The following is a 24883-nucleotide window of genomic DNA, read 5'->3' on the forward strand; positions in this document are numbered from 1 at the left end:
ATTTGGCATACATTTATACCAAAGTCAGATGTTTATAATATTCTGAACAGTGTCCTTAGAAGGGGCCCTGATGCTTATTTATCAGGTTTCATATTTGTATTCTGTGTCTCACTGTCACATGTTTACACGCTTTAATGTTCTCATGCTGCCTGTGCTGCAGCACCTCTTTTCACCCTCTGCCTGAAACAAGAGCCCAGTCTGCTCTGATTTGTTAGTTGACTGGCTTTGTTGTGATTGGCCAACCGCTTAGAGATGTCCTGCTCCTTAGCCTATCATGTACAATGTGTTTGAGCGCTAGCCAATAGTAGCGTGAATGTTACGTAGTGATGTCACTATGTTACGGAGGTAAACAAAGGAGTCCAATGAAGTAATTTCTTAGGCAGGTGTGTGGGAGAGAAACTCCCACCCTAGGAAGGGAAAACACCAAAAAGCATAATAGGGCCCCTTTAAAGATGACAACACTTGTTTTAGTTATTTTAATACATTGTTAGATTGTCTATTTTTCATGTTGGCCATGCCACAATTAACCGCTATAGGTGAATCAATACATTACTGATGTTAATTTCTGGTAATATTGTTAAAATATATGCATTTATTGTTCATAAATAAACACATTTGTCAGGTATTAAAAGCTCCACTTTAGTTGCTTTTGTACTACATTGAGTGTATTGTAGCACTGCATTAAGTCGTTTTATCATTACAGAAAAAGATTTGTTACTTTGTCAAAGTTCAAAGGTTGTATTGTCATATGCACAAAGCTACAGTAGACATGGCAATGAAATTCTTCTGACCTGAGCTCCTCCAACAATGCAACATATATAATTAAATATAAAATTACAAAATACAAAATAAAAAGTAGTGCAAAAAGTCTATATATATACATGTTAATAGAATATGGGATATGGGATATGTACAAGTCAGTGTAAAATGTATGTTTAAGGCAAAACAGAAATGTTCCTACAGGTTTAATTACACCAGTGGTCTCGCAGCTTGTAACCTTGCAGTTCCATTATGTCTCAGCAATCAATCCTGCCTTAAAAAACTTAATTACCTCGTATGTACTCTGACCATAAAACCAAAGCGGCAGACATTTTTCAAGTCTTTCGATGAAAAAGCACTCTGGAAAACTTGTTCTGCCGAGGAATGCAGTTGGTTCCATAAAGCTCCCCAATGACCAATCAACTGTAATTGTTGCCTGAATGTACCGCAGCTCCACCCTTGCCAGTCTGTGCGGCCTGGCTGGCGGCCATTTTCTTTTTTGAAATGCCTTAAATCCATCCCTGCAATTTCAGCTCCCCTCTCAGCGAACTCTCCCATTGAAAGGCCTGACATGGATTTTCCTGCTAAAACGGGACAAGAATAGGCTTTGATGGGGTTATTTCGGTAGCCCTTGCAGATTGCGTGGGACTGAGCTGTGCTACCCGGCTGATTGTGTTGAGTCAGTCTGGAGGGAGTTTAGTTGAGGTTCCCCTACGGTAACTCTGCTGAGGAAATCATTTACTTAATATCTGAGCCGCTTGTTTTGTAAGGTGGAAATATCAACATGTTTGTTTCGAACATACTCAAAGTTACAGCACATATTTCAGAAAGAGGGATTTTTTTGCCTCATGTTTTAGTTTCACCGCTTGTTTGGGTTTATGTGTGAGTCAGCACATTGCACTCGAAAACTCCTGTTGTAAATGTTGCGATATTAACATCACTTTTATGATTCTCAGAACAATTTCAATCTTTAATTGGGTTTAATTTGAAACCACATACTGAATACCTTACCTGTTCAGATCATTATTGGCGCAAACATGTCACATGACCAAAATTGTTCACGTCATTTCTTTCTTTTCTCATTTTGCTGTCCTTGGCTGCCTGAAAACCCCTCCCTAATTCCATGGTACTGTATGAGGCTTCCCTTGGATTTGCAAGTGGTATGAGTCACAATGACCATTTAAAAGGCTTCTCATTAACCAGAACTTCCATCTCCATGTGTTTAAACTGGACCACATACAATTCAAGTAGGTTTAAGTCTGTGAATTGCATGTCATGTTGCTTTCTTGTTTTGTCTTGGTCCTACTCATGCCAGGTTCTTGTTTTACGGCACCCACATTTATGCCGAGGCAAGAGAGCTCTCCTTCTGCAGAACCACAGGTTGACTTGAAGCTGGCCACAGTAAGTGCATCATTGCATTACAGATGTTTGAGAATGGACTGCATGTGACTTGATCTCTTTTACAATGGCAATTTAAAGGCATTTCTATTGAAGGAAGAACATTGCAACAATTCGTACTCGTCTGTGTGTGGGGTGCTGAAATAGTGGTTGTATTTATTTAATTTTTGCGTGGGTGTGGGGCAGAGGTAAGTAACTGCCTTTCCCTCTGAGTTCTTGGCGCTGTTAAATTGCATGTTTTAGCACATTGTTTCAGCATTTTTATTTTCCCTAATTATCTCTGTAAAGGGAATCGTACGGAAAAACCATCGGCATGTGATTCCATTTCCAATATTGCTTGCAAACAAGTTATTCAGTTTATTATGGCAGAGGATATACATTGTTATGAGAAAGATGAAATCAACTATGTTGCTGTAAATCTGATCACCAAAGGGTGCAGATTTAAACGTTTATGCAAAACTTATAAATGAACCTAATGTCAATTGGATGGATGCAAAGTATGACAATAAGGTTTAATCCTCTGTTATGCATGCTGCAAGTAAATAATCAACCAATGGAATACAAACATATACCTTGGCATTCATTTAGATGTGCAGGATTTGTGATTTCAAATGTTCTGATATTGTTAGGAATACCTCGAGCACTACTACAATCTGCAAGAAGAGCCTATGGGGCGCACGAAGCGGAGCCGGCCCTTCTTCACCTCCAAGGTGAAAGACATGCAGATATTCTTTGGGCTAAATGCAACAGGCGTGCTGGACTCAGACACCCTGGAGATAATGAGGAGCCCTCGATGTGGGGTTCCAGATGTGGAGGAGTACAGCCACCTCCAGGGAACACGATGGAACAAGAACATCCTCACCTACAGGTATCTGTGCAGATTTGAATGATTGTTAACAATCAAGATGCTATCAACCCATTTACTTGAGTTGAATTCCAGTCTGAAATATATCTCTGTTAATGAAATATGAAGGCATGTTAGACCTGGACTGAACTGGCCAAATATATAACAGTCTGGAGTGCAAATCCTGCCAATACGTGAGAAACGTTTAGAGGCAACAGGCAATACAAACCTTTGGCAGAAATAGGGAATCACAGTTGTCACAAATGTTTGTGGTTTAAAGATTTTATGGTTTTGGATTTCTTCTACTGAGAGTTATTATGGGCTTGTTACAATGCCAAGGACACCAGACATGCTTGCACTCTTATGACACTGTCTGGAATGTGCCTGTTCATTTTTTGACCACGCCTGTTGGAATATACACACAATAGATGCATTTTGAAAAATAAACTAAAACGGGATATATAGCACGTAAAGATTTTGTGAAACTTTTGTGGCTCAAAAAAGTATTAAAATGTGTTGTAAGGTTGTGATATCATCTGATTTGTTAGATTGATTTATGGAGACACAGATCGTTATGTTCATAAAAAAATGAGATGACTTGTTGCTGTTGCAGAATTGGCAGGTACACGAGAGATTTGCATCGTAAAACTGTGGACTCTCTGGTTGAGTCAGCTTTCAGCGTTTGGGCCAGAGCCAGCAGTCTGACGTTTGTCAAGTCGCACACCCGCAACGCTGACATCATGGTGGAGTTTGTGACCTATGGTGGGTTTGCTTTCTGCTTCACACAGGACAGGTATCGATTAAAGTGCATTTAACAACTTGAGTCACAGAATGGCATTGGGCAGTTTTCAGCGTGTAAAAGACAATCTCATGGATTTGAACAAGACTGTGCTTCTGCAGTTTAACTTCTAACTAAGACAGCGTCATCCGACACATGTCTGCTGAACTCAAGACTCATTTAGACGATGTAAACAGAGGCCTGTAATTTTCTTTTCTCAATGTGTTCTCTGTGGGTTTTTATTTCATGTCTGGCCTTGAACATCTCATGAAGAACATGGTGATTTGTATCCATTTGACGGACCCAGAGGCACACTGGCTCATGCTTTCGGGCCAGGGCCTGGCATTGGAGGGGACACACACTTTGATGATGCTGAGTATTGGACAGCAGGAGAGACAGGTACTGAGCTCAATCACACTGGTACTCCACTATGATACTTAAAGATTGAAATAAGTTAATAGCCTTTTGTGTTGTGTTGTTGCAGGTATTAATCTGTTGGTGGTAGCAGCTCATGAATTTGGACATGCTTTGGGCCTGAAGCACTCCAGAAATCCTGATTCATTGATGTACCCGACCTACAGATCCTCCCGTTCAGCCAACCTTTTATCCATAGAGGATGTAGTAAATATCAACGCACTTTACAGTAAACAATTTATATGTCTGTAAAACGTATCATACTAAGTCAGGTTGTGAAGCCAGAGCGTTGTTTAATCAAGTGGAATCTGATATGTGTTAGGTCCAGTCAGAGGGAACCCAAATTACTTTTCGAGGTTGGGTTGGAGTTCTCAGAATAACCCCTGGATGTCGGGGTCGCTGCTCCCTCAACTCATGCAGAACAAATGTGCTTCAGACACGACATTTGACGCGGTGTCCACTGTTGGGGATGCCACCTTCTTTTTTAGAGATAGGTACTGTATGTTAATTGTTCTCTCTCATCTTATATTTACAAGTATCTACAGTATATATCCTCTTCATTAAAAGCATAAATGTCCGTCTCTGAATCTCATAGTGTTTATTTACAACCAAATACTGAATTGTGTCTTCTTTTTTGTGATGTTTTTAAAAAATGTTTTCCCACAAGATACCTCTGGATTAAACACAATGGGCATGATGACATCAAAGAAGGTCTCATCACCAACTTTATGCCAAAGATTGAAACCAGCATCGATGCAGCCTTCTGGGTGCCTCGCAGATCCGCTGCTTACCTTATTCATGGTAACCAACTTGAATAATTCAGTGCATAGAGCTTAACAATTTCACCTTTCATTAATCCAAATAAACATCTTTGTGTTGCTTTGTTTGGAACAGAGTCCATGTTCTGGACAGTGAAAGGCTCTCTTGTGAGGGGAAAGCCTCGGGAACTAAGCCACTTTGGGTTTCCAGCCTGGGTCCAGGACGTTGACGCAGCAGTCCACATAGTGAAAACTGGACGCACCCTTTTCTTTATGCATGACATTTATTGGAGGTAAGGCAACCAAAGAGTTTGGGTAAACTATCTCATGTTCTGTTGTTGTGTTTCCTGTTTTATTTTAAAGGTCAACCAAGAGGACATGGTTGCTCCACTTGTTTACAAACACATGGTCACCATGAGTTTACCAGTGCTTGTGACTCAAGTTGGAACCAATGTGTTTTGTTCACTTGAAGGACCATTTCTACCACTACTTTAATTTGCTTGCAATTAAGAGCATTTTACTTAGCAAACAGTAAAACTCTTCACTGCAAGTATGGGAATGCTCACGTTTTGCACTGTAGGATATATATTATTTCCCAACATAAGGAGAGGAAATCATCTTATATCATACATTGACTAAAACAACATAACAACATGCATGTAGGGAGGCTGTGGCTCACTGGGTTGGTGGGCAAGACACTTCACCCCAAATTGCTCCTGTGGGGATTGCCCACAGTATTTAGTGTATGTAAGTTGCTGTTGGATAAAAGCGTCTAACGAGTGACACAGACTCAGATCTGACTTTAAGATTTAGTTTGCCTCACACAGAGAACTAACGGCTCATTTTGAAGTCATGAACAAATGTTTTTTCTCAGCTTTGAAAGAGGAATAGATGATCATGAGTCATGACTTCTGAGGAACGTTGTTTATATCGTGTCTTTTTCAGTTACAATGAAAACCGAAGGGTTATGGATTTTGGTTACCCAAAGTACATCAGCGAGGACTTTCCTGGAGTCAACACAACAATAAACGCAGCTGTCTACAAAGAGGGTGAGCCATTATACATTGTATCATATGATGGAAATGTTGTATGACCAGAAGGTAAACTGGGTGATGTTCTGATTGGAAAGTGGAGTAAACTTGTCTAGAGTTAGTGTATTTCTGTCTGTAGCCTGAGGGGACTTTTGCATGGTTTAATGTTTTTGGCAGCGCAGGGATGCTAATTAACATGCAACATCAGCTGAGTGTAGTTAAAGTGGACCTATCATGCTATATTTGAATAATATAGTGTAGGACCATACCTATACAGTATAAGGCATATTTATACTTTTTATTTTTCAAAATACCAAACAGATCATGCATTTGAGCCATTCCTCATTTCGCTCAATTTAACACTGTCTTTGTATGGGCTGATTCTGTGAGAACAGCACCATCTACAGGCCTGGCATATGTACTACAGCGTCTCCAGCGCTTTCGAACGGCTATGTCCGTGGCTGTCTCCTCCTGATTGGTGGAGTTGGCCCAATAGCCGTAGCGCCACTTCTGTGACGTCATAGAAGTGTTCAAATCTGGATCAGTCTGTATCAGATCCGTCGCAGCCCCTTTTTAAGAGATTTGGGTATGGAGGAAAATAGAGAGGGTTGTATTTTCTGACACTTGGTGAGTTCCCTGGAACACCGGGGACACATATTCATGTAAAAAAGACTTACAAAAGTGCATTTTGCATGATAGGTCACCTTTAAGCTTTTACAGAGCATGTGGTTCCCCTCTGTGATTTAAATTGTATCATTTAACCACTTTACCACTTACGGCCTTCATTTCATCTACTATCATTTCAACTGTGAGCAAAAGTGGATATTTAAGTTCAGAAAGATGCTCATCATCATTATTATCGACAACTTACAGCAACAACATTCCAGAAAACGTAAAATGATAAAGGACAAATATGTGAATTACTAAGTAAGCATCCTCAACATTTTTTTCCTCATCTCAGGTTTTATCTACTTCTTTGACGGACCACAAGTCTACAAATACGACTACGCCCAGAAACAAGTTGTCGGAGTTGAGAAAGCAAATTCCTGGCTTGGATGTTGAAATAATTTGAAACCATGAACACGCTGCAAGGAAATTACCTGAAAAAACCTTGAGTACAGTAAATGAAAAATAGAGAATAAAAAAAACACTGTTTTTGGTCGTATTTTGCCAAAATAAAAGAAATAAAAACCTGATATAACCTGTGTGTTGTTTGCATGTATCCCACAGTAAAATGACTCCAGCATCAGAATGTATGGTTTGTTTCTTTAAATCCTTTTTATCAGATCTGCACATCACTGTGGTGGAGACTGATATTATAAGTGTAAATTAGGTATGCCTCACTAACGCCTGCAGGTTTTGACTTGACTGAAAAGAAGCTACAGAATTCACAAATAACATGTTCGGCTTCTGGTTTATGTACGACAAAACACACTGTGCTCACACGTATTTCCCCATTACAGACAGAAAGCCTAGACATATTATGGAGACATTTCATTGGGAGGTTTTAACCACAAAACCTCCAGAAAACTGGGGCAGGTAGACCCAGCTGTATAACTAGCAGGAGTGTGCGCTTTTGTGCCGCATGTGATTCCCCAACAACCCCAAGAATACACCCATATAAAAAAGTAGAGCCTTGTAGAAACGTGCATTTAAAACATGGACTTGTTCTGGATGTGGATACCTGTTTTGGGCTCTCTGATTTTTGTGGAAATCTTGTGGAGTCTACCGATTGATCGGGATCAGTGGCCAAGGCTTCAGGATGTGGAGCTGGCTGAAGTTTGTGGCAGACGACTGAGATTATACTCAACACATATCACCATTTTTGCCCCAATAAAATTGTATTTCCTCATTAAATGAAATGATGACATGTGAACATTGTTGTGCAGAATTGCTTAGGTTGAACTATTCAAACTGAAGCACTGTTTTGATACAATGCTGTATTTAAATGTTTTTAGTGTCCATTTGATTTGCCTGCTTCCATTAAAAAGTGGTTGCTTCAACTTTCTTACAAAGATACATCTATTGATATTTGAATCTGGATCAAATGATTTTCACATTATAAATGCTTCTTAGGGAACAGTAAATGTTGTTTAAAAAAGGCAAACTAATTTCATGACACAAGTCACTGAAACTAATTAGCTAACTGTCAATGCATGTTGAAGCACTTCCTGGTTTTGTGCCTCTAAAGAAAAGGGCAACCTTTAAACTCACATCAAAAAGATATTGTTAAATCGAACACTGAACCATACCAGAGAGAAAACTGCAGCGCAAACGTAATTTACAGATATATTTAACCCCTGTGTGGTGTTCGGGTCAAATTGACCCGATTTCCATTTTCAATGAATACAAAAAAATATAAGGATATTTACATTCAACCTGAAACTCAATGGCCGGGGCTTATTTATTGTGAAGGACATGTGGAATTGTTTTTATTTTTTTCCACTGTCCCACCTGCATTTATGTCCTCCATAAGAGGTTTGGGTCAATCTGACCCGGATACAATACCAGGACAGACAGACAGAGAAAAACACGCAGAAACACAGAAACTAAAGACGCACGCACGCACGCACGCACGCACGCACGCACGCACGCACGCACGCACGCACGCACGCACGCACGCACGCACGCATACACACACACACACACACACACACACACACACACACACACACACACACACACACACACACACACACACACACACACACACACACACACAAACATTTGTATGCATAGAGAAGCTGTTTGATCCTGTTTCCCCTTGATCTTTACCCTTTGTAGTGTGTACACAAAACTATCCTAGAACATTATAAACATTTTAGATCTTCCAGAAATGTATAAACATTTTACATTTTCTCGCACTGTCCCCCCTCGCACCTGCACGCCGGAGGAGGGACTAAACAGAGACATAACCTCACATTACAGTGTATAGTGCAGAACTACAATTATCTACCTGCAAAATGGCCAAAAGATATTCTGCTCAGAGCCTTGGAGCTAATAATGGATGAGAGTGAGTGCATTAGAAGAACACGGTGAAGTGGAACAGGAAGACATTTCTGAAGATGAGGATAATGTGGAGGTAAACTCAGAATTGTACAGAAAATTGGAAGATGAACTTGACTCAGAGCCAGCCGCTGAAGGACACCCACAGCCAGCCGCAAGAAGACCCCCACAGTCAGCTTCTGGAAGACCCCTACAGCCAGCTGCGAGGTCTGTGGACCCCCAAAGGACTCCAAGACACAGACTACATGCAGCAACTGCAACAAGTACATCTGTGCTATACACACGAAGAAGTTCTGTACATCATGTGTTTCCTAAACGGACTTGCCCATTGACTCACTTGATGTTCTGCAGCGTCACTTCATCAATATATTTTTCGGATATACTGTATTTTATGAATAGTGACTGTTAATTGTTTTTATTTGCTTTGTGTTTATATCTGTTCTATGTCATTTATATGGATGTTTCATTCTCTCTATATTTCACAGCCAAACACTTTTGGATGTGTGGTTCTTGTGTTTCAAATAGCTGATAAATTGCTTTATTTCCTTCAGGGCTTTGATTATTATATGGCAGATTAAAAATAATAAACATTAATGAAAAATGTTTCATTTACATTTGTCCTAGAAAAGCATGAGCAAAATGTAAACCTAGTTTGTATTACAGTGTATTTTTTTTTTTAACATAAATTACATTTTTATCACAATAAAGGATGGACACTTCCATTGTTAAATTTGATCTACCAAAGAGTATTTTCAAAAACTAATCATATATTTCATTGATATTGTTGGGGAATGAGTTAAAGACAATATATATTAGGAATTGTGCATGTTGAATTTAGTTCTGTATTGTTTTTAAACCCTGAAATATGTCCTGGGTCAATTTGACCCGAACATTACCAAAGGGTGGGAAATGTGAACATAACACAATATCTCGTCTGAGACCTAAGCCTCCAGATCTGAACTCTTTTCAACAACAGGGCGACCTCAGGCGGCTTTACAGCCTGAACCCCAGAGGCAGAGATTCAAGAAGGAGGATCAGGTCCACGTATGCCATGGAGGAGAAGATCAGAGAAATGCAAACATTTGTTGGTTTGAGAGAGACGGGTGGTCTGAATCCTCACACCCTGAATGTGATGAAGAAGCCCCGGTGTGGTGTTCCAGATGTGGAAAACTTCAGCTTTTACCCTAGAAAGCCTAAATGGAAGAATCACACCATCACATAGATGTGAGATGTTTTTTTTTTTACTGGAATATTATACAATACGCATTTTATTGTTGATTTGTTTTCAGATTTCATTTAGCCAAGTGACTAGAAGCAGCTGCGGATTTAGTTTCATGTTTGTGCGTCTGTCTGTGGAGCTGCAGGATATCCAAATACACTCCGGACATGAAGAGAGAGGATGTGGAAAAGTCCTTTCGCTCAGCGCTAAAGTTATGGAGTGATGCAGCACCGCTGAAGTTCATCAAAGTCAACCATGGCAAAGCTGATATAGTCCTCAGCTTCGCACGCAAAAGTAAATCTGAAAACCACTTCTGAAGAATACTTATGTCGATTAAAACTGAGTTTAAATGATTGTAAATTAAAATACCGCAAAAGAAAGAGAGGAAAAAAGTACATTATATTGAAGTCATGTTTAATTTGTGTGACAAATTGTATTTTCTGTTGCAGCTCATGGAGATTTATTTCCCTTTGACGGACCCCGGGGTGTTGCTGGCTCATGCCTTTCAGCCAGGAGAGGGGATAGGAGGGGACGTGCACTTTGATGAGGACGAAACTTGGACGGCGGGGAGGCAAGGTTTGTCAATATGTAACCCAAAATATGTTTAGCTTCTCGTTAAGGATAATCAACATTCTTTAAAAAGACAATTAGAACATACAGAAGTATACTCAAGTACTGTATTTAAGTTCACAAGACAGGTTACAAGTACTTGATTATAGTATTTCCTTGTTATTCTATGTAAACTACAATTTTGGTTACTTTTTTTTTATATATTGCAACAATAGCTTAAACATAAGGTTGGGTGTATTGTTAGTCCACTAATTCAGTATCAAAGTTATCTCTCTATGCATCGTCTATTACTACAATTATAAATTAATCAATACATAAAAGTTATCCAATATATCATATGACACAACTATAGGGGCCATTTCCATCGTGATGAACTTTTGGTGCTTTGAGTTCATTTTCCTAACAATACTTTTACTAACTGTAAGTACAATTATGACAGCAGGATATTTACTTTTTTTTATTTGAGTATTTCTACTTTTCCATTCAATTCTAAACCACAGTTGGAAGCAAACGGCTGTCGTGCTGATTTTGTTGAAACTGTAAACACCTTACACTAAGGGTAACAGTAGGTGTTGCATGTGCCTTCAGCTGATGAAAAACTACTGGGACGTAGCCAAACATGCAACATTCCTGAATGTTTCAAACCCGCGTAATGCATTTTTCTGTGTGGATTTGTCAACCAGATGAACTAACAGGACTTGTCTGTCCCTGGGTTTCAGGTTACAGCCTGTCTGCAGTTGCAGCTCATGAGCTCGGCCACTCGCTGGGTTTGACTCACTCAAAAGACCCCTCTGCTATCATGTACCCCAACTACAGAATTCAGAGCAGTACGCAGTATTCTCTGTCCAAAGACGATGAGCTTGGGATCCAAGCGCTGTACGGTGAGGAGCAAATCAAATTGCGGAGTGATAATTTGCACAAAATACCATATTTAATGGATTCTTTTTAAATGTTTCTTAGGAAAACCAAAAGGACATGTGGCAACAGAACCAGCCCCTGAAAAATGTGGCCCCAATTTTTCTTATGATGCAGCAGTTATGATTGGAAAAGAGATTGTTTTCTTGACAGGTACAAAATATAAAATATATGTTCTATTATTTGCTTGCAAAAGAGCTTTACATGTTTAAACATCAATTAGGTCTGCTTATTGTTTCAACATAGGTACATGTGGATGAGGACAACGCAGAAAACGTTTTGGAGTCGCCTGAGAGAAAGCCACATCAGCATATATTTACCCAGCATCAGTTCTCACGTGGATGCCGCTTATGACATCCCTGCCAAAGGCGTGGCGTACATATTCACTGGTATGGTAATGGGAAGTCTGCAAATAATCACTTAGGCCTTGTCAGCATGACATGGCTATATTTCCAGTGGGGGAAACACAGTTCGCTCAAATTACACCCTTGTGCAACTTAAGTGTTGCAGTTCATGCAAGAGGCTCATTAAGTTTGGCAGCGCTTTGTGGCATGTTGCTGTTTTTCATAGTGTCCTAAAAATGAAGTGACACGGCTGTGTTTTTCCAGGTCATAAGTATTGGGTGGTTCGAGAGCTTAAGATGAAAAGTCACGCCCGCTCCATCCATGAGTACGGCTTCTCCTCCAGAGTCAAGCAGGTTGACGCGGCCGTGCATGTCAGTGAATATGGGAAAACTGTCTTCTTCATTGGAGAGTTTTATTACAGGTAATCCATTTTTTATGATGGCAATTTGCTTCCTATTGCAACATTATGTATCTATCACCCTAGGACTATATTGCCAAGTCAAAGGCAGTATATCCGTTTGTATTACTATTATTATACCAGCCAATTGATCAGATGGAATTTTACATTAAAAACCCTTTCATGCATGAATTATGAAAACCTTAATCAGGATTTTTTTACCAAGTGTTATTTTTGCTCTTGGGGCATTTTTTTAATCTAGTTTTTTCAAATAGATTTGTACATGTCCACTCAGGTGGACAGTTCAGGGTTTGAACTGAAGAGATGTACATTTTGAAAAAATGATAAATAAAGATATGCAAACTTAAAATGACATTATAATAACATAAGTATATTGATTTACGGCCCAAAAAGATATTGCAGATGAAGTATTTTCAAGAATAACCAGGACCAGGGGCCAATTTGAGGCCCCACGCACAGTTATTTGATGAGTGCTAGTGGAGCCTTGCAGCGGCGAAACCGTGCCACGCCACCCTAATTGCGCCACATAGGCGCATAGGTGCGCCTCAGATGAGCAGTGTTGGGCAAGTTACTTTAAAAAAAGTAACGAGTAATAGTTATAGTTACTGCTCTCAAAAAGTAACTAGTTACTTTATTAGTTACTCAATTATAAAAGTAACTAGTAATAAGTTACTTTACTTTAAAAAATAATAACAATAAAAATACAAGTTTTGTGTTGTTTTTTGCTGACTAGTTCTCTGAAGGCAACAGACTCGACCGTTGCGATGGGCAGCATGTCCTCAACAACATACCTGGCAATCAATCTATTTAGTTGACTCTGGGTGACATGTGGCGATTTAAAAAAAATCGTTTTTTGGCTGTTTAGACCCAGATGGAGCAACCACCGGTGGTTGAGACGGTGGGGTCTTTGACGACTAGTTTTATAGCCCCATGTCCATTACTTAGGTGCTTCAGGAGATTGGCATTGCTGTTTTTCGATGTGGACAATGCTTTCGGTCCTGCACACAGTTTACATTTTACCGTAATATTTTTTGCGTCCTTTATCCCCACAAATTGAAAATAGTGGTTATATTTCCAAGTTGCAAATGAGCTGCTGCTCTCGCTGATACTTGCATCTGCCATTTTGTGTGTGTCTGCTGGTGGTGAGCGTTGCCATGTGTGTGTGTGTGGTGTGTGTGTGTGTGTGTGTGTGTGTGTGTGTGTGTGTGTGTGTGTGTGTGTGTTTGCATTAGCAAGTGTTCGTGTGTTTGTATTTTCCCCATAAGGCAAGACCCGCCCAACTCAATTGGCTTACCTTGAAACGTTACCCCGCGTTAACCAATCATCACTCCTCTCTGGTTACTTTGACTTGTCCATGGTACTGTGAGAGGACATCGCTGTATTCGCCTGTAACAACTAACTGTTACATCCGCAGGAAGATTCGGTTCAGTTCCATCACATAATGTAACGCAGTAACGCACCCATTTAAATCACAGTAACTATAACGGCGTTACTTGATGGGAATAGGTAACAACGCTATTAGTTACCGCAAAAAGTAGTTGCGTTACAGTAACAGACTAACGCCCCAACACTGCAGATGAGGCCCCCCTCCGCAAGGTGTGGTCCCCTCCACAAGGTGAGGCCCCACACAGTATGCATGATCTGCCTGTAGGGAGGGACGGCCCTGGGAACAACAGCAGCAGTACCAGTATGAATTGTAGTTTAAATATAGCCAGTGATGCATGACGTCCACTGTAATGGACAGGTGGTTAACCATGATTTCCTGCAAACATAAAATCCATACTTTGATCATTTATTAATTATATAATTCCTTAGTTTTTACTTGACGTCACCACATTTTTTATACCTCCAGGGGAAGCTTTCCATAAAAGGATTGGCAAGATATAGATGGGTGACTTGGTCCATGTGGCTTTCTGTCGTCCATCTTGGTTTAGAGACATGTATCATGCACTTACACTGACTTGGCACTGAGTGGCAGTGTATGGGATGATGCAATAGGGTCCTATGTAGTGGCTGATGGTGCAACTATAACAAAAAAAACAATGCATATACAAGAAAACACCTTTTGAATAGCTGTCCACTGTAGTGACCTCTATGCATGAAAGGGCTTCCCTAACCCTATCCACTTAAATTGTATTCAGCACACACATGATTGATGATGAAGCAACAGTCAATGCATCTGTTTGATCAAACTTCAGGTATGATGAGCTCAAGAGAGGGATGGACCCCGGCTTCCCCCGACTGATCCAAAAAGACTGGCCTGGAATTCCTAAAAGGGTCGACGCTGCCTTTAAGTAAGAAGGTAAACAAAAAGGAAACATGGGCAAAGTTTATGGTCATGAACTTTGTATAATGTGGACCTGATTAACAAATAGAACACGGCTGAAATAGAACTTGTAGTTTCTTGTTTACACCGTTTCTAGGTGGTGGGTGGGGTTCACCGCACTGGACACACTTTTTTACTGAAAGTAACATTCACCCCAGTTACAGAACAATACATTTCTCAACTAGAAAATCCTGTGTTCACCTCTGTTTTCTTTCCTTATTACTCTTCCTCCATCCTTTTTATTCCATTCCATTTCAATATAAATACTGTTATATTTATATTTTACTATATTTTTTATTATTTTTTATATTTTTTCTAGCTCTCTATCTGTGTTTTAATTGTTGTTTTACTTTGATGTATGCACCAAGACAACTAGTCATATTCCTCGTAAGTGTAAACCTACTTGGTAAAATGATTCTGATTAACTTTGTTAACATTTAATTGAATTTATTTTGAAACATGTTTTGTTCACAGGTAACATCTTCCTCTTCAGTGGGGAAAAATCCTACCAGTACGACTTCAGACAGACACGAGTGATGAATACAATTTCAGCAAATTCTTGGCTAGGATGTTAATACATTGGTAAATTACTAATAATTCATACTTTATATAGTTGAGAATGCTTATTAAAGTTATTAAACCGAGAAATAAGTATCTTGTATCATGTATTTGACTGAATTGTTTATTTTTGTGGTGCATGTCTGTACCTGTGACATTTATATATATTATGTGCAAGGATGTACATTTCTGATAACTTAAAATGTGAATATGAAATGCAAAGTGTATACTTTTACTGATGAGTTATTGTCTTCAGATGTGCATTCAAAATGTACCTTCAATACTGAACAACACTTAAAAACCTCATAACCACATGTTGTTAGTGTGAACGTGACTTTGTTGTAAAACTGAGTATATGGACAGGATGTGTATCTTATTAACTGAACTCAATCAAAGGTATATTTTTCTAAAATCTCATATGCTTTGGCAAAACATAGTAATTTCATCGTTGCTCTTTCAGGCAAGTGTGAAAAAGCCAAGTCAGAAAAACTTGACACTTAAAAGATTTGCATCAGAATCTTAACTTTTCATATTTTGGAAAAAAGTTATATTATTAACAAAATCCGGTCGTGTTTCATCGTTTTGTATTATAAAATGTTTCTAAATGCAAAGGGTTTCAGCTGGTGGCGGTGCAGTTAATTGTAACTGCTATACTATTTGGTTGTTTATTATGCTTTATAACAATAGGCTATCATTTGGGTGGTAATTATTCATTTTGAAAAATATATTCTGCAACAAAAATAACATTAAAACAATTACAGCTCTGAAAAAAAAGAATTAACTTCAGTTTTGAAGGTTAAGTATAGCATAGCATAACATGTAAATACTCAAGTAGCTCACATTGTGTTATCAAGAGTACATTTTTAGTCAAACAGACATAAGCAGAGAGGTCGGTGCAAATCATTTGTTTCTGTCCACTTTATCTGTTGCTGAAGTCCGTGCAAGGCATCTTAAGCAGCATTAGCTTCCCCAGAATGCGGTGAGAGGTTGTTCCAGCTTTCATTAGTGGACTTTAGTCGAACATCACGCTCATGTTTACCGAGCAAACTGGACTGTGGTCCCTTAACATCACAGGTTTTCAAAAAGTACATACAAATACGGTAAACAACTAAATGTTTCACCCAAATGTATAGCTCGGACAGTGTCTGTTGAGGTGACAATTTTACGTTTAAACGTATTCTTTGGATAAATAAGCGGCAGTTTAAATGTGTATGTTCCTGCTAATTGTTGCCAGAATTTAAAATGAATAACTGGACAAATCAGTGTAATCTAACTGAGACGCTCAAATGTAAGTTAGTGTTTGATTGTGGCCAATAAACAAATGAACCTTCACTGTAATTTACTCAACAAATGACAAATGATACAAACATAAGTTAAATCATATAAGGTGTGAAGAAACGGTGTCAGAGGAAAATGAAAGCATTTCATTAAAAGTAATATAATTGATAACAGAAGCAAAAAGATATTTAAACCGCTTCAGTTCAATTGATCATATCATCTCCTCCCAGTATGTTATCAGAGGAACCTCTGTGTACTCCCCCCCTCCTCTGGCAGAGGGGCGAGTTTTTCTAGTGGAATACACAAAGGGACACCTCGTACCCTAATTCAGCATACATCAGAAAAATACGAACCTCCGACTGAGAGTGGATGGAGAGAAGACAACATTTCAACAATATGTCTGTAGTTGACTTTTTTTGGATAGTGCTAGTGGGTTGTTTTACCTTGTGTCATGCAGCACCTACAATTGCACCAACAGTTTCACCAGTGGAGGAAAACCTGGCAACGGTAATTTCGTAATAGTATCCTCGGAACTAGGAACTGGCTGAAATAACCAGGGGATAACGGGGGAGCACTTTGCATTCAAAGAAACTGTAGTGGTTGCAGGTTGCATGTATTTACATTCAAATAGGCTCTGACATTTAAATGAAATGAAATATGAATGACTTGCAATAAAATCCTCTTCCTTCTCCTGGTATCAGGATTACATTTCTCGGTTCTACGCTGACATTGGGATGACAAACTCCACACTACGAAGAGCTGTTCAGAGCAATTTCAGTCAGGATCTACAGGCCATGCAGGCTTTCTTTGGCCTGGAGGTAATTACAATGAATGAAAGCTATGACTTCCTGTTATCCAAAAAAATATGACTGCTCAAAATTGGCTAATGGTTTAATTTAGAAATGTCTGTATGGGATAATATATTTGTGTTTACTATTTCATACCACCATCCGTCTTTAGGTGACTGGAGTCATGAATAATGAGACTACGACTGTAATGAAGGAGCCCAGGTGTGGTGTGTCTGATATCAGCCGATATGGACACTTTAGTGGGAGACCCAAGTGGGAGAAGAGGCTGATTACATACAGGTAACTGGAAGTTATTTCGAAGGAGCTGCATGCTATTATTGTCAATACTTTAGTGACTGAATAGTTTTTGTGGAGGTTGACTATAATAATAAAGATGATGATTTGAACAGGATCACTCAATACACTCCAGATCTGACCCAGAGTTATGTGGATTCAACCATCGCTCAGGCCTTCCAGCTGTACAGCGATGTCATCCCGCTCAACTTTAAGCAGGTCTACAGCGGTAATGCGGACATCATGATCCTTTTCAAGGGTGGATGTGAGTCTGAATTGAACAAGACATTCTTAAAACCGCAAGCTGATCACTATGTGAATCCTTTTATTTAGACTCACTAACACTTGATTAAATTATCTTCATGTCCTATTTCAGATCACGGGGACTTTTACCCTTTTGACGGGGCGGGTGGAGTCTTGGCTCATGCTAACTCTCCTGGACGGGGTCAGGGAGGGGACACGCACTTTGATGATGATGAAACCTGGACTCTTAGCTCAAGAGGTAAATACAATACATGTTATGAAAGCTGAAGCTGAAAACAGTTTGGGGCTTGAGGATATCACCTTGCCAAACTGAATTTCTGGATGTATACTTACTTATAGAAGAGACATGATGAAATAAGTAAATCTACTGTATAGAAAATCGTCCAAATCTGATATGTCTGACATTGTATTTTTCTGTGTTTAGGTGTGAATCTTCTGCTGGTGGCAGCCCATGAGTTTGGCCATGCACTTGGCCTGGATCACTCCAGGGACAGAAGGGCACTTATGTACCCCACCTATCGATATGTCAACACTAATGGGTACAGGCTGCCCGATGATGACAGGCGTGGGGTTCAAGCCCTATATGGTGAGCAAAGAAACTACATTATTGTCAGATTAAAATAAGATGAGAACATCTTTATAGCCTCTATTTAAAGATCAGTATTGCAAAACAAAAGCCAAGATGGATTTTTTTATTTGGGTTTTATCTGGGCTACATGACAGAATGTTCTTTTTAAGCAGTAACCAATGGACCTATTAATGAATGGCTTGTGGTTTTGTTTGTAATTTTTCTAATTCCCGTTTCCATTAAATGAGGTTCAACGGCATGGGAATTAAACTGAATCCATTTTATATTCATTGTGGTTTGTATGCTTGACAAGCAGACCGAACATGGGCCCAAGCCAAAAAGTTCCTAAAAGTGCTTTTCACTCTTATTCTTTCGAAAGTTGATTGCTTTAAGAGAACCCTAACCCTAACCCTAACCCTAATCCATCCCTCAGGCAGTCGTACGCCAGTGCCAACAACAGCACCGAAACCTAAACCGCCTCCTGGTCCGGACCCTGGACCAGAGCCAGAGGAACCAACAGAGGATCCAGAAGACCCTCTGCCCAACCCCAGAGATGAGCAGTGCAGCCGAGAGCTGGTGTTTGACGCTGCTACCTCTATCAGGGGAGACCTCTTCTTCTTTAAAAATGGGTACATTTTTTAAGATTTTATGATAATCCTTTTTATGTGGGAGTTACGTTAATACATTTCTATTAACATTTCAATGTACAATCCTTACTAGATACTATTGGAGGAAGAGTACAACTATCAGTGGAATCCGTTTAACGAAAGTGAGCACAAAATGGTCACAAATCAACTCTGTCGATGCTGCATTTGAAGTCCCAAACAAGGATGTGGTGTGTCTTTTTGAAGGTAATTCAAAGATTGTTAGGCCTGCATGTTAAATAACTCAATAAGTTCATTTAAGCTGTCTATGAAACAACATGAATAACCTACAACTGTTTCTCTACAGGTCGTCAATACTGGTGCATTAGGTCTTATGCAAAGACAATCATTTCAGGGTATCCAAAGCCTCTTACAAACCTTGGCCTGCCCTCTTCAGTCAGTAAGGTCGATGCAGCTGTCTATGCGCCAACTACTGGAAAAACATTCATATTTGTGAAAAACCTGTATTGGAGGTGAGTGTTGGTCATGACCAAATCCCAATGGTCGTTAGTAGCTGAGTATATAAATGACTATAAACACAGATAAGTGAGATATGTATTGCGTATGGGTACAAACCCACACAGTTTTTGCTAAAGTCCCCCTGTTCTCCCTTGCAGTTACGATGAGAGAAGAAACCAAATGGACTTTGGATACCCACGATCAATAATTCTGGATTTCCCTGGCATAGGCTCCAAAGTTGATGCAGCCTTTGAGAATTATGGTGAGAAATGATATTCACTCAACCTCAACCTCCAATCACAGTCTGTATTAATTTGACTGATTTGTTTGACTGTCTCACTTATTTACCTTCTTGCTGAGTGTGAGGAGAATACTGTTATCACTCTACATTGTCCAGGTTCTATTGGATTTACAGTTATTATAATATTGATAAACATAGGAAGACATATGATAACCCATTCACCATTACAGTTTTATAAAGTGACAGTATAACACAATTTACTCATTTTTGGTTAGGCCTACAGCTGTTATTGTTGGCCCAAACAAATTAGTTACCACTGCCTTAAGTGCAACACTTCCATATAAACTACATCTTCCTTTCCACAGGATATCTTTATTTCTCAGATGGCCCCCGGCAGAGTGAATACATCCTGTCCTACAAGAGAGTGGTGCGTGTACTGCTCAACTACGGCTGGCTCAACTGTTACTGAGAACTCACAGACAACAGATCAACGTCTAAGATGTGCTTGCTGCCAGCATATTATGAACAAATAAATGACCTGAATAACAATATTTTACATTTTTATGAAGTGTGGAATCATTTTTGGGGAAATGTAACTATTGCTTGGTTTATGCAAAGAGAAAGGATCTTACTGAGTGGATATTAATAAGGAATGTAATGACGGGGAATTGTTAGACATGTTTATTTATTTCAGTAATGCGTAATTGTGACATTTTGGGTGTAAAATATGTGGTTTAACCCTCCTGTTGTCTTCGGGTCAAATCTGACCGATTTACTACTTTCATCAATCATAACCTTTTTGTTTTACATTCGATTGCATTAAGGCTTTATGATATCCTTCACATTAGACATTTGAACATATACAATTGCTGATCACCACTTTCATTGAATTTTGGATGATTTAATCAACTTTGTAACACCCGGTCAAAAATGGCCGCCATAAAGAAAAGGAATTAGTAACCATCCGGATCAAATAAAACACGCACGCACGCACGCACGCACGCACGCACGCACGCACGCACGCACGCACGCACGCACGCACGCACGCACGCACGCACGCACGCACGCACGCACGCACGCACGCACGCACGCACGCACGCACGCACGCACGCACGCACGCACGCACGCACGCACGCACGCACGCACGCACGCACGCACGCACGCACGCACGCACGCACGCACGCACGCACGCACGCACACACACACACACACACACACACACACACACACACACACACACACACACACACACACACACACACACACACACACACACACACACACACACACACACACACACACACACACACACACACACACACACACACACACACACACACACTTATGTGCCCATCCCCCCACATGGATCACACCTGGCACACGCAATACATGTTCAGTGTCTATTCTTTGTATATTTACTGCAGTTGTTCATATATACCAGTAGTCTGATACAATACAGTTTGAAAGGGTGTTAAATGACATTTGGTGATGATTAAAGGTTTTTGTGTTAATGTAATAGCAGTTAAAACAGAACCGGTCAGATTTGACCGCGAACACCAAAGTAAGGGGGGGAAAACGAAGACAATAGAAGGGTTAAAGTTGTTCAATGAACACATCCCATGGTTAAAATAAATAACTGTACCCTCAAGTCATAACAGGGCTACACTGAGTATTCATTTTGGAATACACCAACCTTGGTTAAACAGAAACAAAATAAGATAAGGAAAAAAAAAAGAAGAAACATTGCATGCCATTACTTGTTCTTGGTTAAACCTCATGTTATGAAATGTTTGCCTGGATGCTGTCATTTCACAATGAGGACTGTTAAGTGCAACTTTGGCCACATGAGAGGAAGTCCAATATAGGAAAAGAGCTGAGTCACCACTGGTTTCATGAACACAGACACATAAAATATGTTATAGTTTAGTGTTAGGATCGCGGTTGAGGACAAAACGCAAACCAGTAGATGTTAAGGTGAATTAATCAGCAATAATAGCAGAACTTAAAAGAGGTGGTTTAACTAAATGATGGCAAAATACATTTGTTCTATTGTAACATGTAATACAACAAATTGCATGTTACAATAGACATGTTTAAAGATTAAACGCGTAGGATTGGCGTGGGAAGGTTGTATGAAGATATTATTTTTAGGTTTGTTTTCTAGGGTTTCGAAATATTTTCTGCTTTCAGCCCAAAACAATAAATAGCGTCTGTGTCATTTTACATAAAGAAACATAAGCCATATCTCTTTCCAGTCCAAGACCAGTTTTAGGATTATGTTAGCACCACATAGTAAATAGCATTGAGCTACACGGTATGCTACTGTAATGTGTATCAACCTCAGATTAGAGCTATCTCACAACCTCAGCAAACAATCCAGCACTATCTACGGAAAGGGGTATGTGGGAAAATGCTTCTTTATCATTTAGGTTAACCATTACTGTGAATGTTTGGTGATCGTAAAAAAAGACTGATACAAAGTAAATCAGATTTGAGGGAAATTGATCCCATTCATTGCTTCCAAACATGTCAGAATAACAGAAAAGCAATAACTCTACTGTGAATTATGATTTTAGATGTTGATTTCTCAGTAAACTGATAATGAACTCACAGTATACCATGCAGTTCTGTGCAGATAAAACAACCACACAAACATGTAGGTATGTACAACATCGTGTAAGGCATTAGGCAATCATAAGAGGAGATATTATTTAGAGACACTGAAGGTGCCAGAAAAATGAAAAACAGAAAATCAAAATAAAGAGAGCTCCTTTTCAGGACATTTTCATATTCATATCTTATATAAACTGTCCATGCTTTTAATTTGGCACTTTTAATGAAACTGGAGGCTTTTGCTTCCTGTAATGATGCGATTGATTCATTATTTGCCATTGTAATTGTTTTATTTGACTCTAGCTGAAAGCTGGATGTGAGGGTGGGACAGGTTGAGCGAGTTATCAATGCAGTGTTTCCCCTATATACAAATAGTGGCGGCGCAGCGCCGCTGCTGAAATATGAGCGCCGCTGCTAGGAGGCGCCAGCCAGGTACTCAAAAAAGAAAAAAAGAAAAAGTAAGTCACTGTAAGTGATGAAAGTGAACCATAAGTTGGCATAACTTATCAGGCTCCCGCAGCTCACAGCCAAAGTGCGAGCGTGGTAGAGAGAGAGCGAGCAAGGGAGAGGGCGCACCGGTACCGGCGCTGTTGTTATTAGAATCTGGTGCTAGCTGCGCCAAAGGATATAAGAAGTAGATGTTTCTACAACCATGGTGGAGGAGAACTCTCCTGTTGGACTGAGAGGCTCAGAGGGGTAAAGGACTCTCTGAGTATTTAGATTAATTTTAGTCTAAGTTATCTCAGTGGGTCTCAAACGTTTTGACCACAAATTATGTAAACACATATTTCCAAGGCACTCCTTTATAATTATTAGGATAAATAAAAACAGGTTTGAAATCATTCCAATGTATACTATAGGACAGTTAACCAAAAATATTGTTTAAAGTTGGAGAGATACACAAATATGCATAAATAAATAAATGTCAACTAGGTAAAATAAGATATGAATGAACAACAACAATAAAATAAGCTACATTTATTTGTTATTGGCTATGGTAGGTTATTGGTTATGTTCACATACTTATTTGATGATTAAAATGTAAACCAAACTTTTTCATATGGGCGTTTTAGAGTTGTGCCCCCTAGATCAGGTCTCTAGTAATTGTGTGCTCAAAGTGCACCACATTGAAGCATTTTACTGTAAAATGTTAAAAAAAAAATCTTCTGATGTCCACCCCCCAATTCAAACATTTTCATACAATACTGAATACATTTGAAGCCATTTTGACGTCTATTACCTATGTCAATAAGTTTTTGTTTTTGCAGTGTATTTGTCTTTTGGAGAGATTTTTCATTTATTCTTTACACATAAAATGTCGCCTAAAATCTCACCTAGGGCAGTAAATTGTCTAGAACCGGCCCTGGTACTAGGCTAGAGCCTTTCTTGTGCTGACACATAGAAACAAATTGGCGGGGCACACTTCGCACACACTAAAAAATTCCACGCGCTCCGCGCTCACAATATGCTGGGCCCACGTGCCTTAGCACCGCTGCTATGACTCCATCCTAGGGGAAACACTGCAATGTGTTTGTTGCGTATGTTATGATATGTAACATTGGTATTGTTATTTGTGCCCAGAGGACCGCCTTGCAAATAGGATACCTAGGGTTATATCCTTTTAATATATTTAAATATCAAAAATTCAAAATAAAAAAAGTTGTGTCTTTATTTCATCCTGCATGATGAGCCCCTTTATTCAGATAGTTCTTACGGTAAGAGGTACGGTAGTCTCCTTTAGATCACTCCAACAGCTGAATAGAAAGCTGGTCCAGTTCAAGACAGTGCTTTTAAACATGAGGCCAATAGCCATTACCAGGCAGGGGTGTCCAAACTACGGCCCGGGGGCCCAATGCGGCCCACGGACCATGTTGAATCGGCCCTCAGCAAATTTAAAAAGTATAATGGAATATGGCCCACAAATGATGCTTGTCTTATATTTTACTTCTTAAATGTAAAAATATATTACACAGTAGTATTCATGTGTTAATTAAAGTTGGAAACATATCTTAGTTGATAAGAAAAAGCCCAATTACTTATTTACATAACAAGCTTGACATAAACCCTTCCTATATAGTTCTCCTTATTATAATCAATCTGAGGCTTCTGTTTTAAGGGATGAGCCGCTAACACTCACAAGCATCCTACATTTGATTGATTTTACTAACTTCTAACTGAACTTATGAAGCAATATAGCCTACCTCTAGTTAGTGGCCCAGCTCTTCGTACATTTGTGTGTGGCCCTCGGTTAAAAAAGTGTGGACACCCCTGGCCTCTACTATTTTAAATGTTTATAGTTTATTGAAATGTTCGCCATTTCCCAAGAGTCCTGGTTAAAGGGTATGTTGATACGTTTAAGTAAAGCCAAACAAGTATGTGTCACTTACCTTAGACTC

The 24883-nt window shown here is 39.4% G+C and overlaps 3 protein-coding genes across 4 annotated transcripts; all 3 read left to right on the forward strand.

The window, feature by feature from the left end:
* The first annotated feature begins 1929 nt into the window (after positions 1–1929).
* On the forward strand, positions 1930–7197 carry mmp20b (matrix metallopeptidase 20b (enamelysin)). Of its 2 annotated transcripts, XM_079677857.1 has the most exons (11): positions 1939–2006; positions 2075–2160; positions 2787–3025; positions 3615–3763; positions 4053–4178; positions 4264–4422; positions 4516–4687; positions 4861–4994; positions 5088–5244; positions 5897–6000; positions 6944–7197. In XM_079677857.1, the coding sequence occupies exons 1-11, from the start codon at positions 1976–1978 to the stop codon at positions 7042–7044; spliced, it is 1458 nt and encodes a 485-aa protein (XP_079533983.1). In that variant the 5' UTR covers positions 1939–1975; the 3' UTR covers positions 7045–7197. The 2 variants fall into 2 exon arrangements, with proteins under 2 accessions (XP_079533982.1, XP_079533983.1); XM_079677856.1 differs by having other exon boundaries at positions 1930–2160.
* A 444-nt stretch (positions 7198–7641) lies between these two features.
* Positions 7642–15652, forward strand: mmp20a (matrix metallopeptidase 20a (enamelysin); the record flags this gene model as incomplete). The annotated part of the gene is given in 12 exon segments (XM_079673868.1): positions 7642–7761; positions 9965–10207; positions 10211–10212; positions 10353–10501; positions 10657–10697; positions 10699–10783; positions 11497–11658; positions 11738–11811; positions 11916–12081; positions 12301–12457; positions 14653–14756; positions 15255–15652. Coding segments are annotated over 11 exon segments (1299 nt in total). The 3' UTR covers positions 14753–14756; positions 15255–15652.
* A 1251-nt stretch (positions 15653–16903) lies between these two features.
* On the forward strand, positions 16904–20423 carry mmp30 (matrix metallopeptidase 30). The gene is made up of 11 exons (XM_079677855.1): positions 16904–17123; positions 17318–17434; positions 17577–17704; positions 17815–17963; positions 18075–18200; positions 18387–18548; positions 18964–19159; positions 19251–19381; positions 19482–19647; positions 19792–19895; positions 20240–20423. Exons 1-11 carry the CDS (start codon positions 16986–16988, stop codon positions 20341–20343), a joined length of 1521 nt encoding a protein of 506 aa, XP_079533981.1. The 5' UTR covers positions 16904–16985; the 3' UTR covers positions 20344–20423.
* The last annotated feature ends 4460 nt before the right edge of the window (positions 20424–24883 follow it).

The sequence above is a fragment of the Notothenia rossii genome (assembly GCF_949606895.1).
Source record: "Notothenia rossii genome assembly, chromosome: 4".
NCBI classification, from domain to species: Eukaryota; Metazoa; Chordata; class Actinopteri; order Perciformes; family Nototheniidae; genus Notothenia; species Notothenia rossii.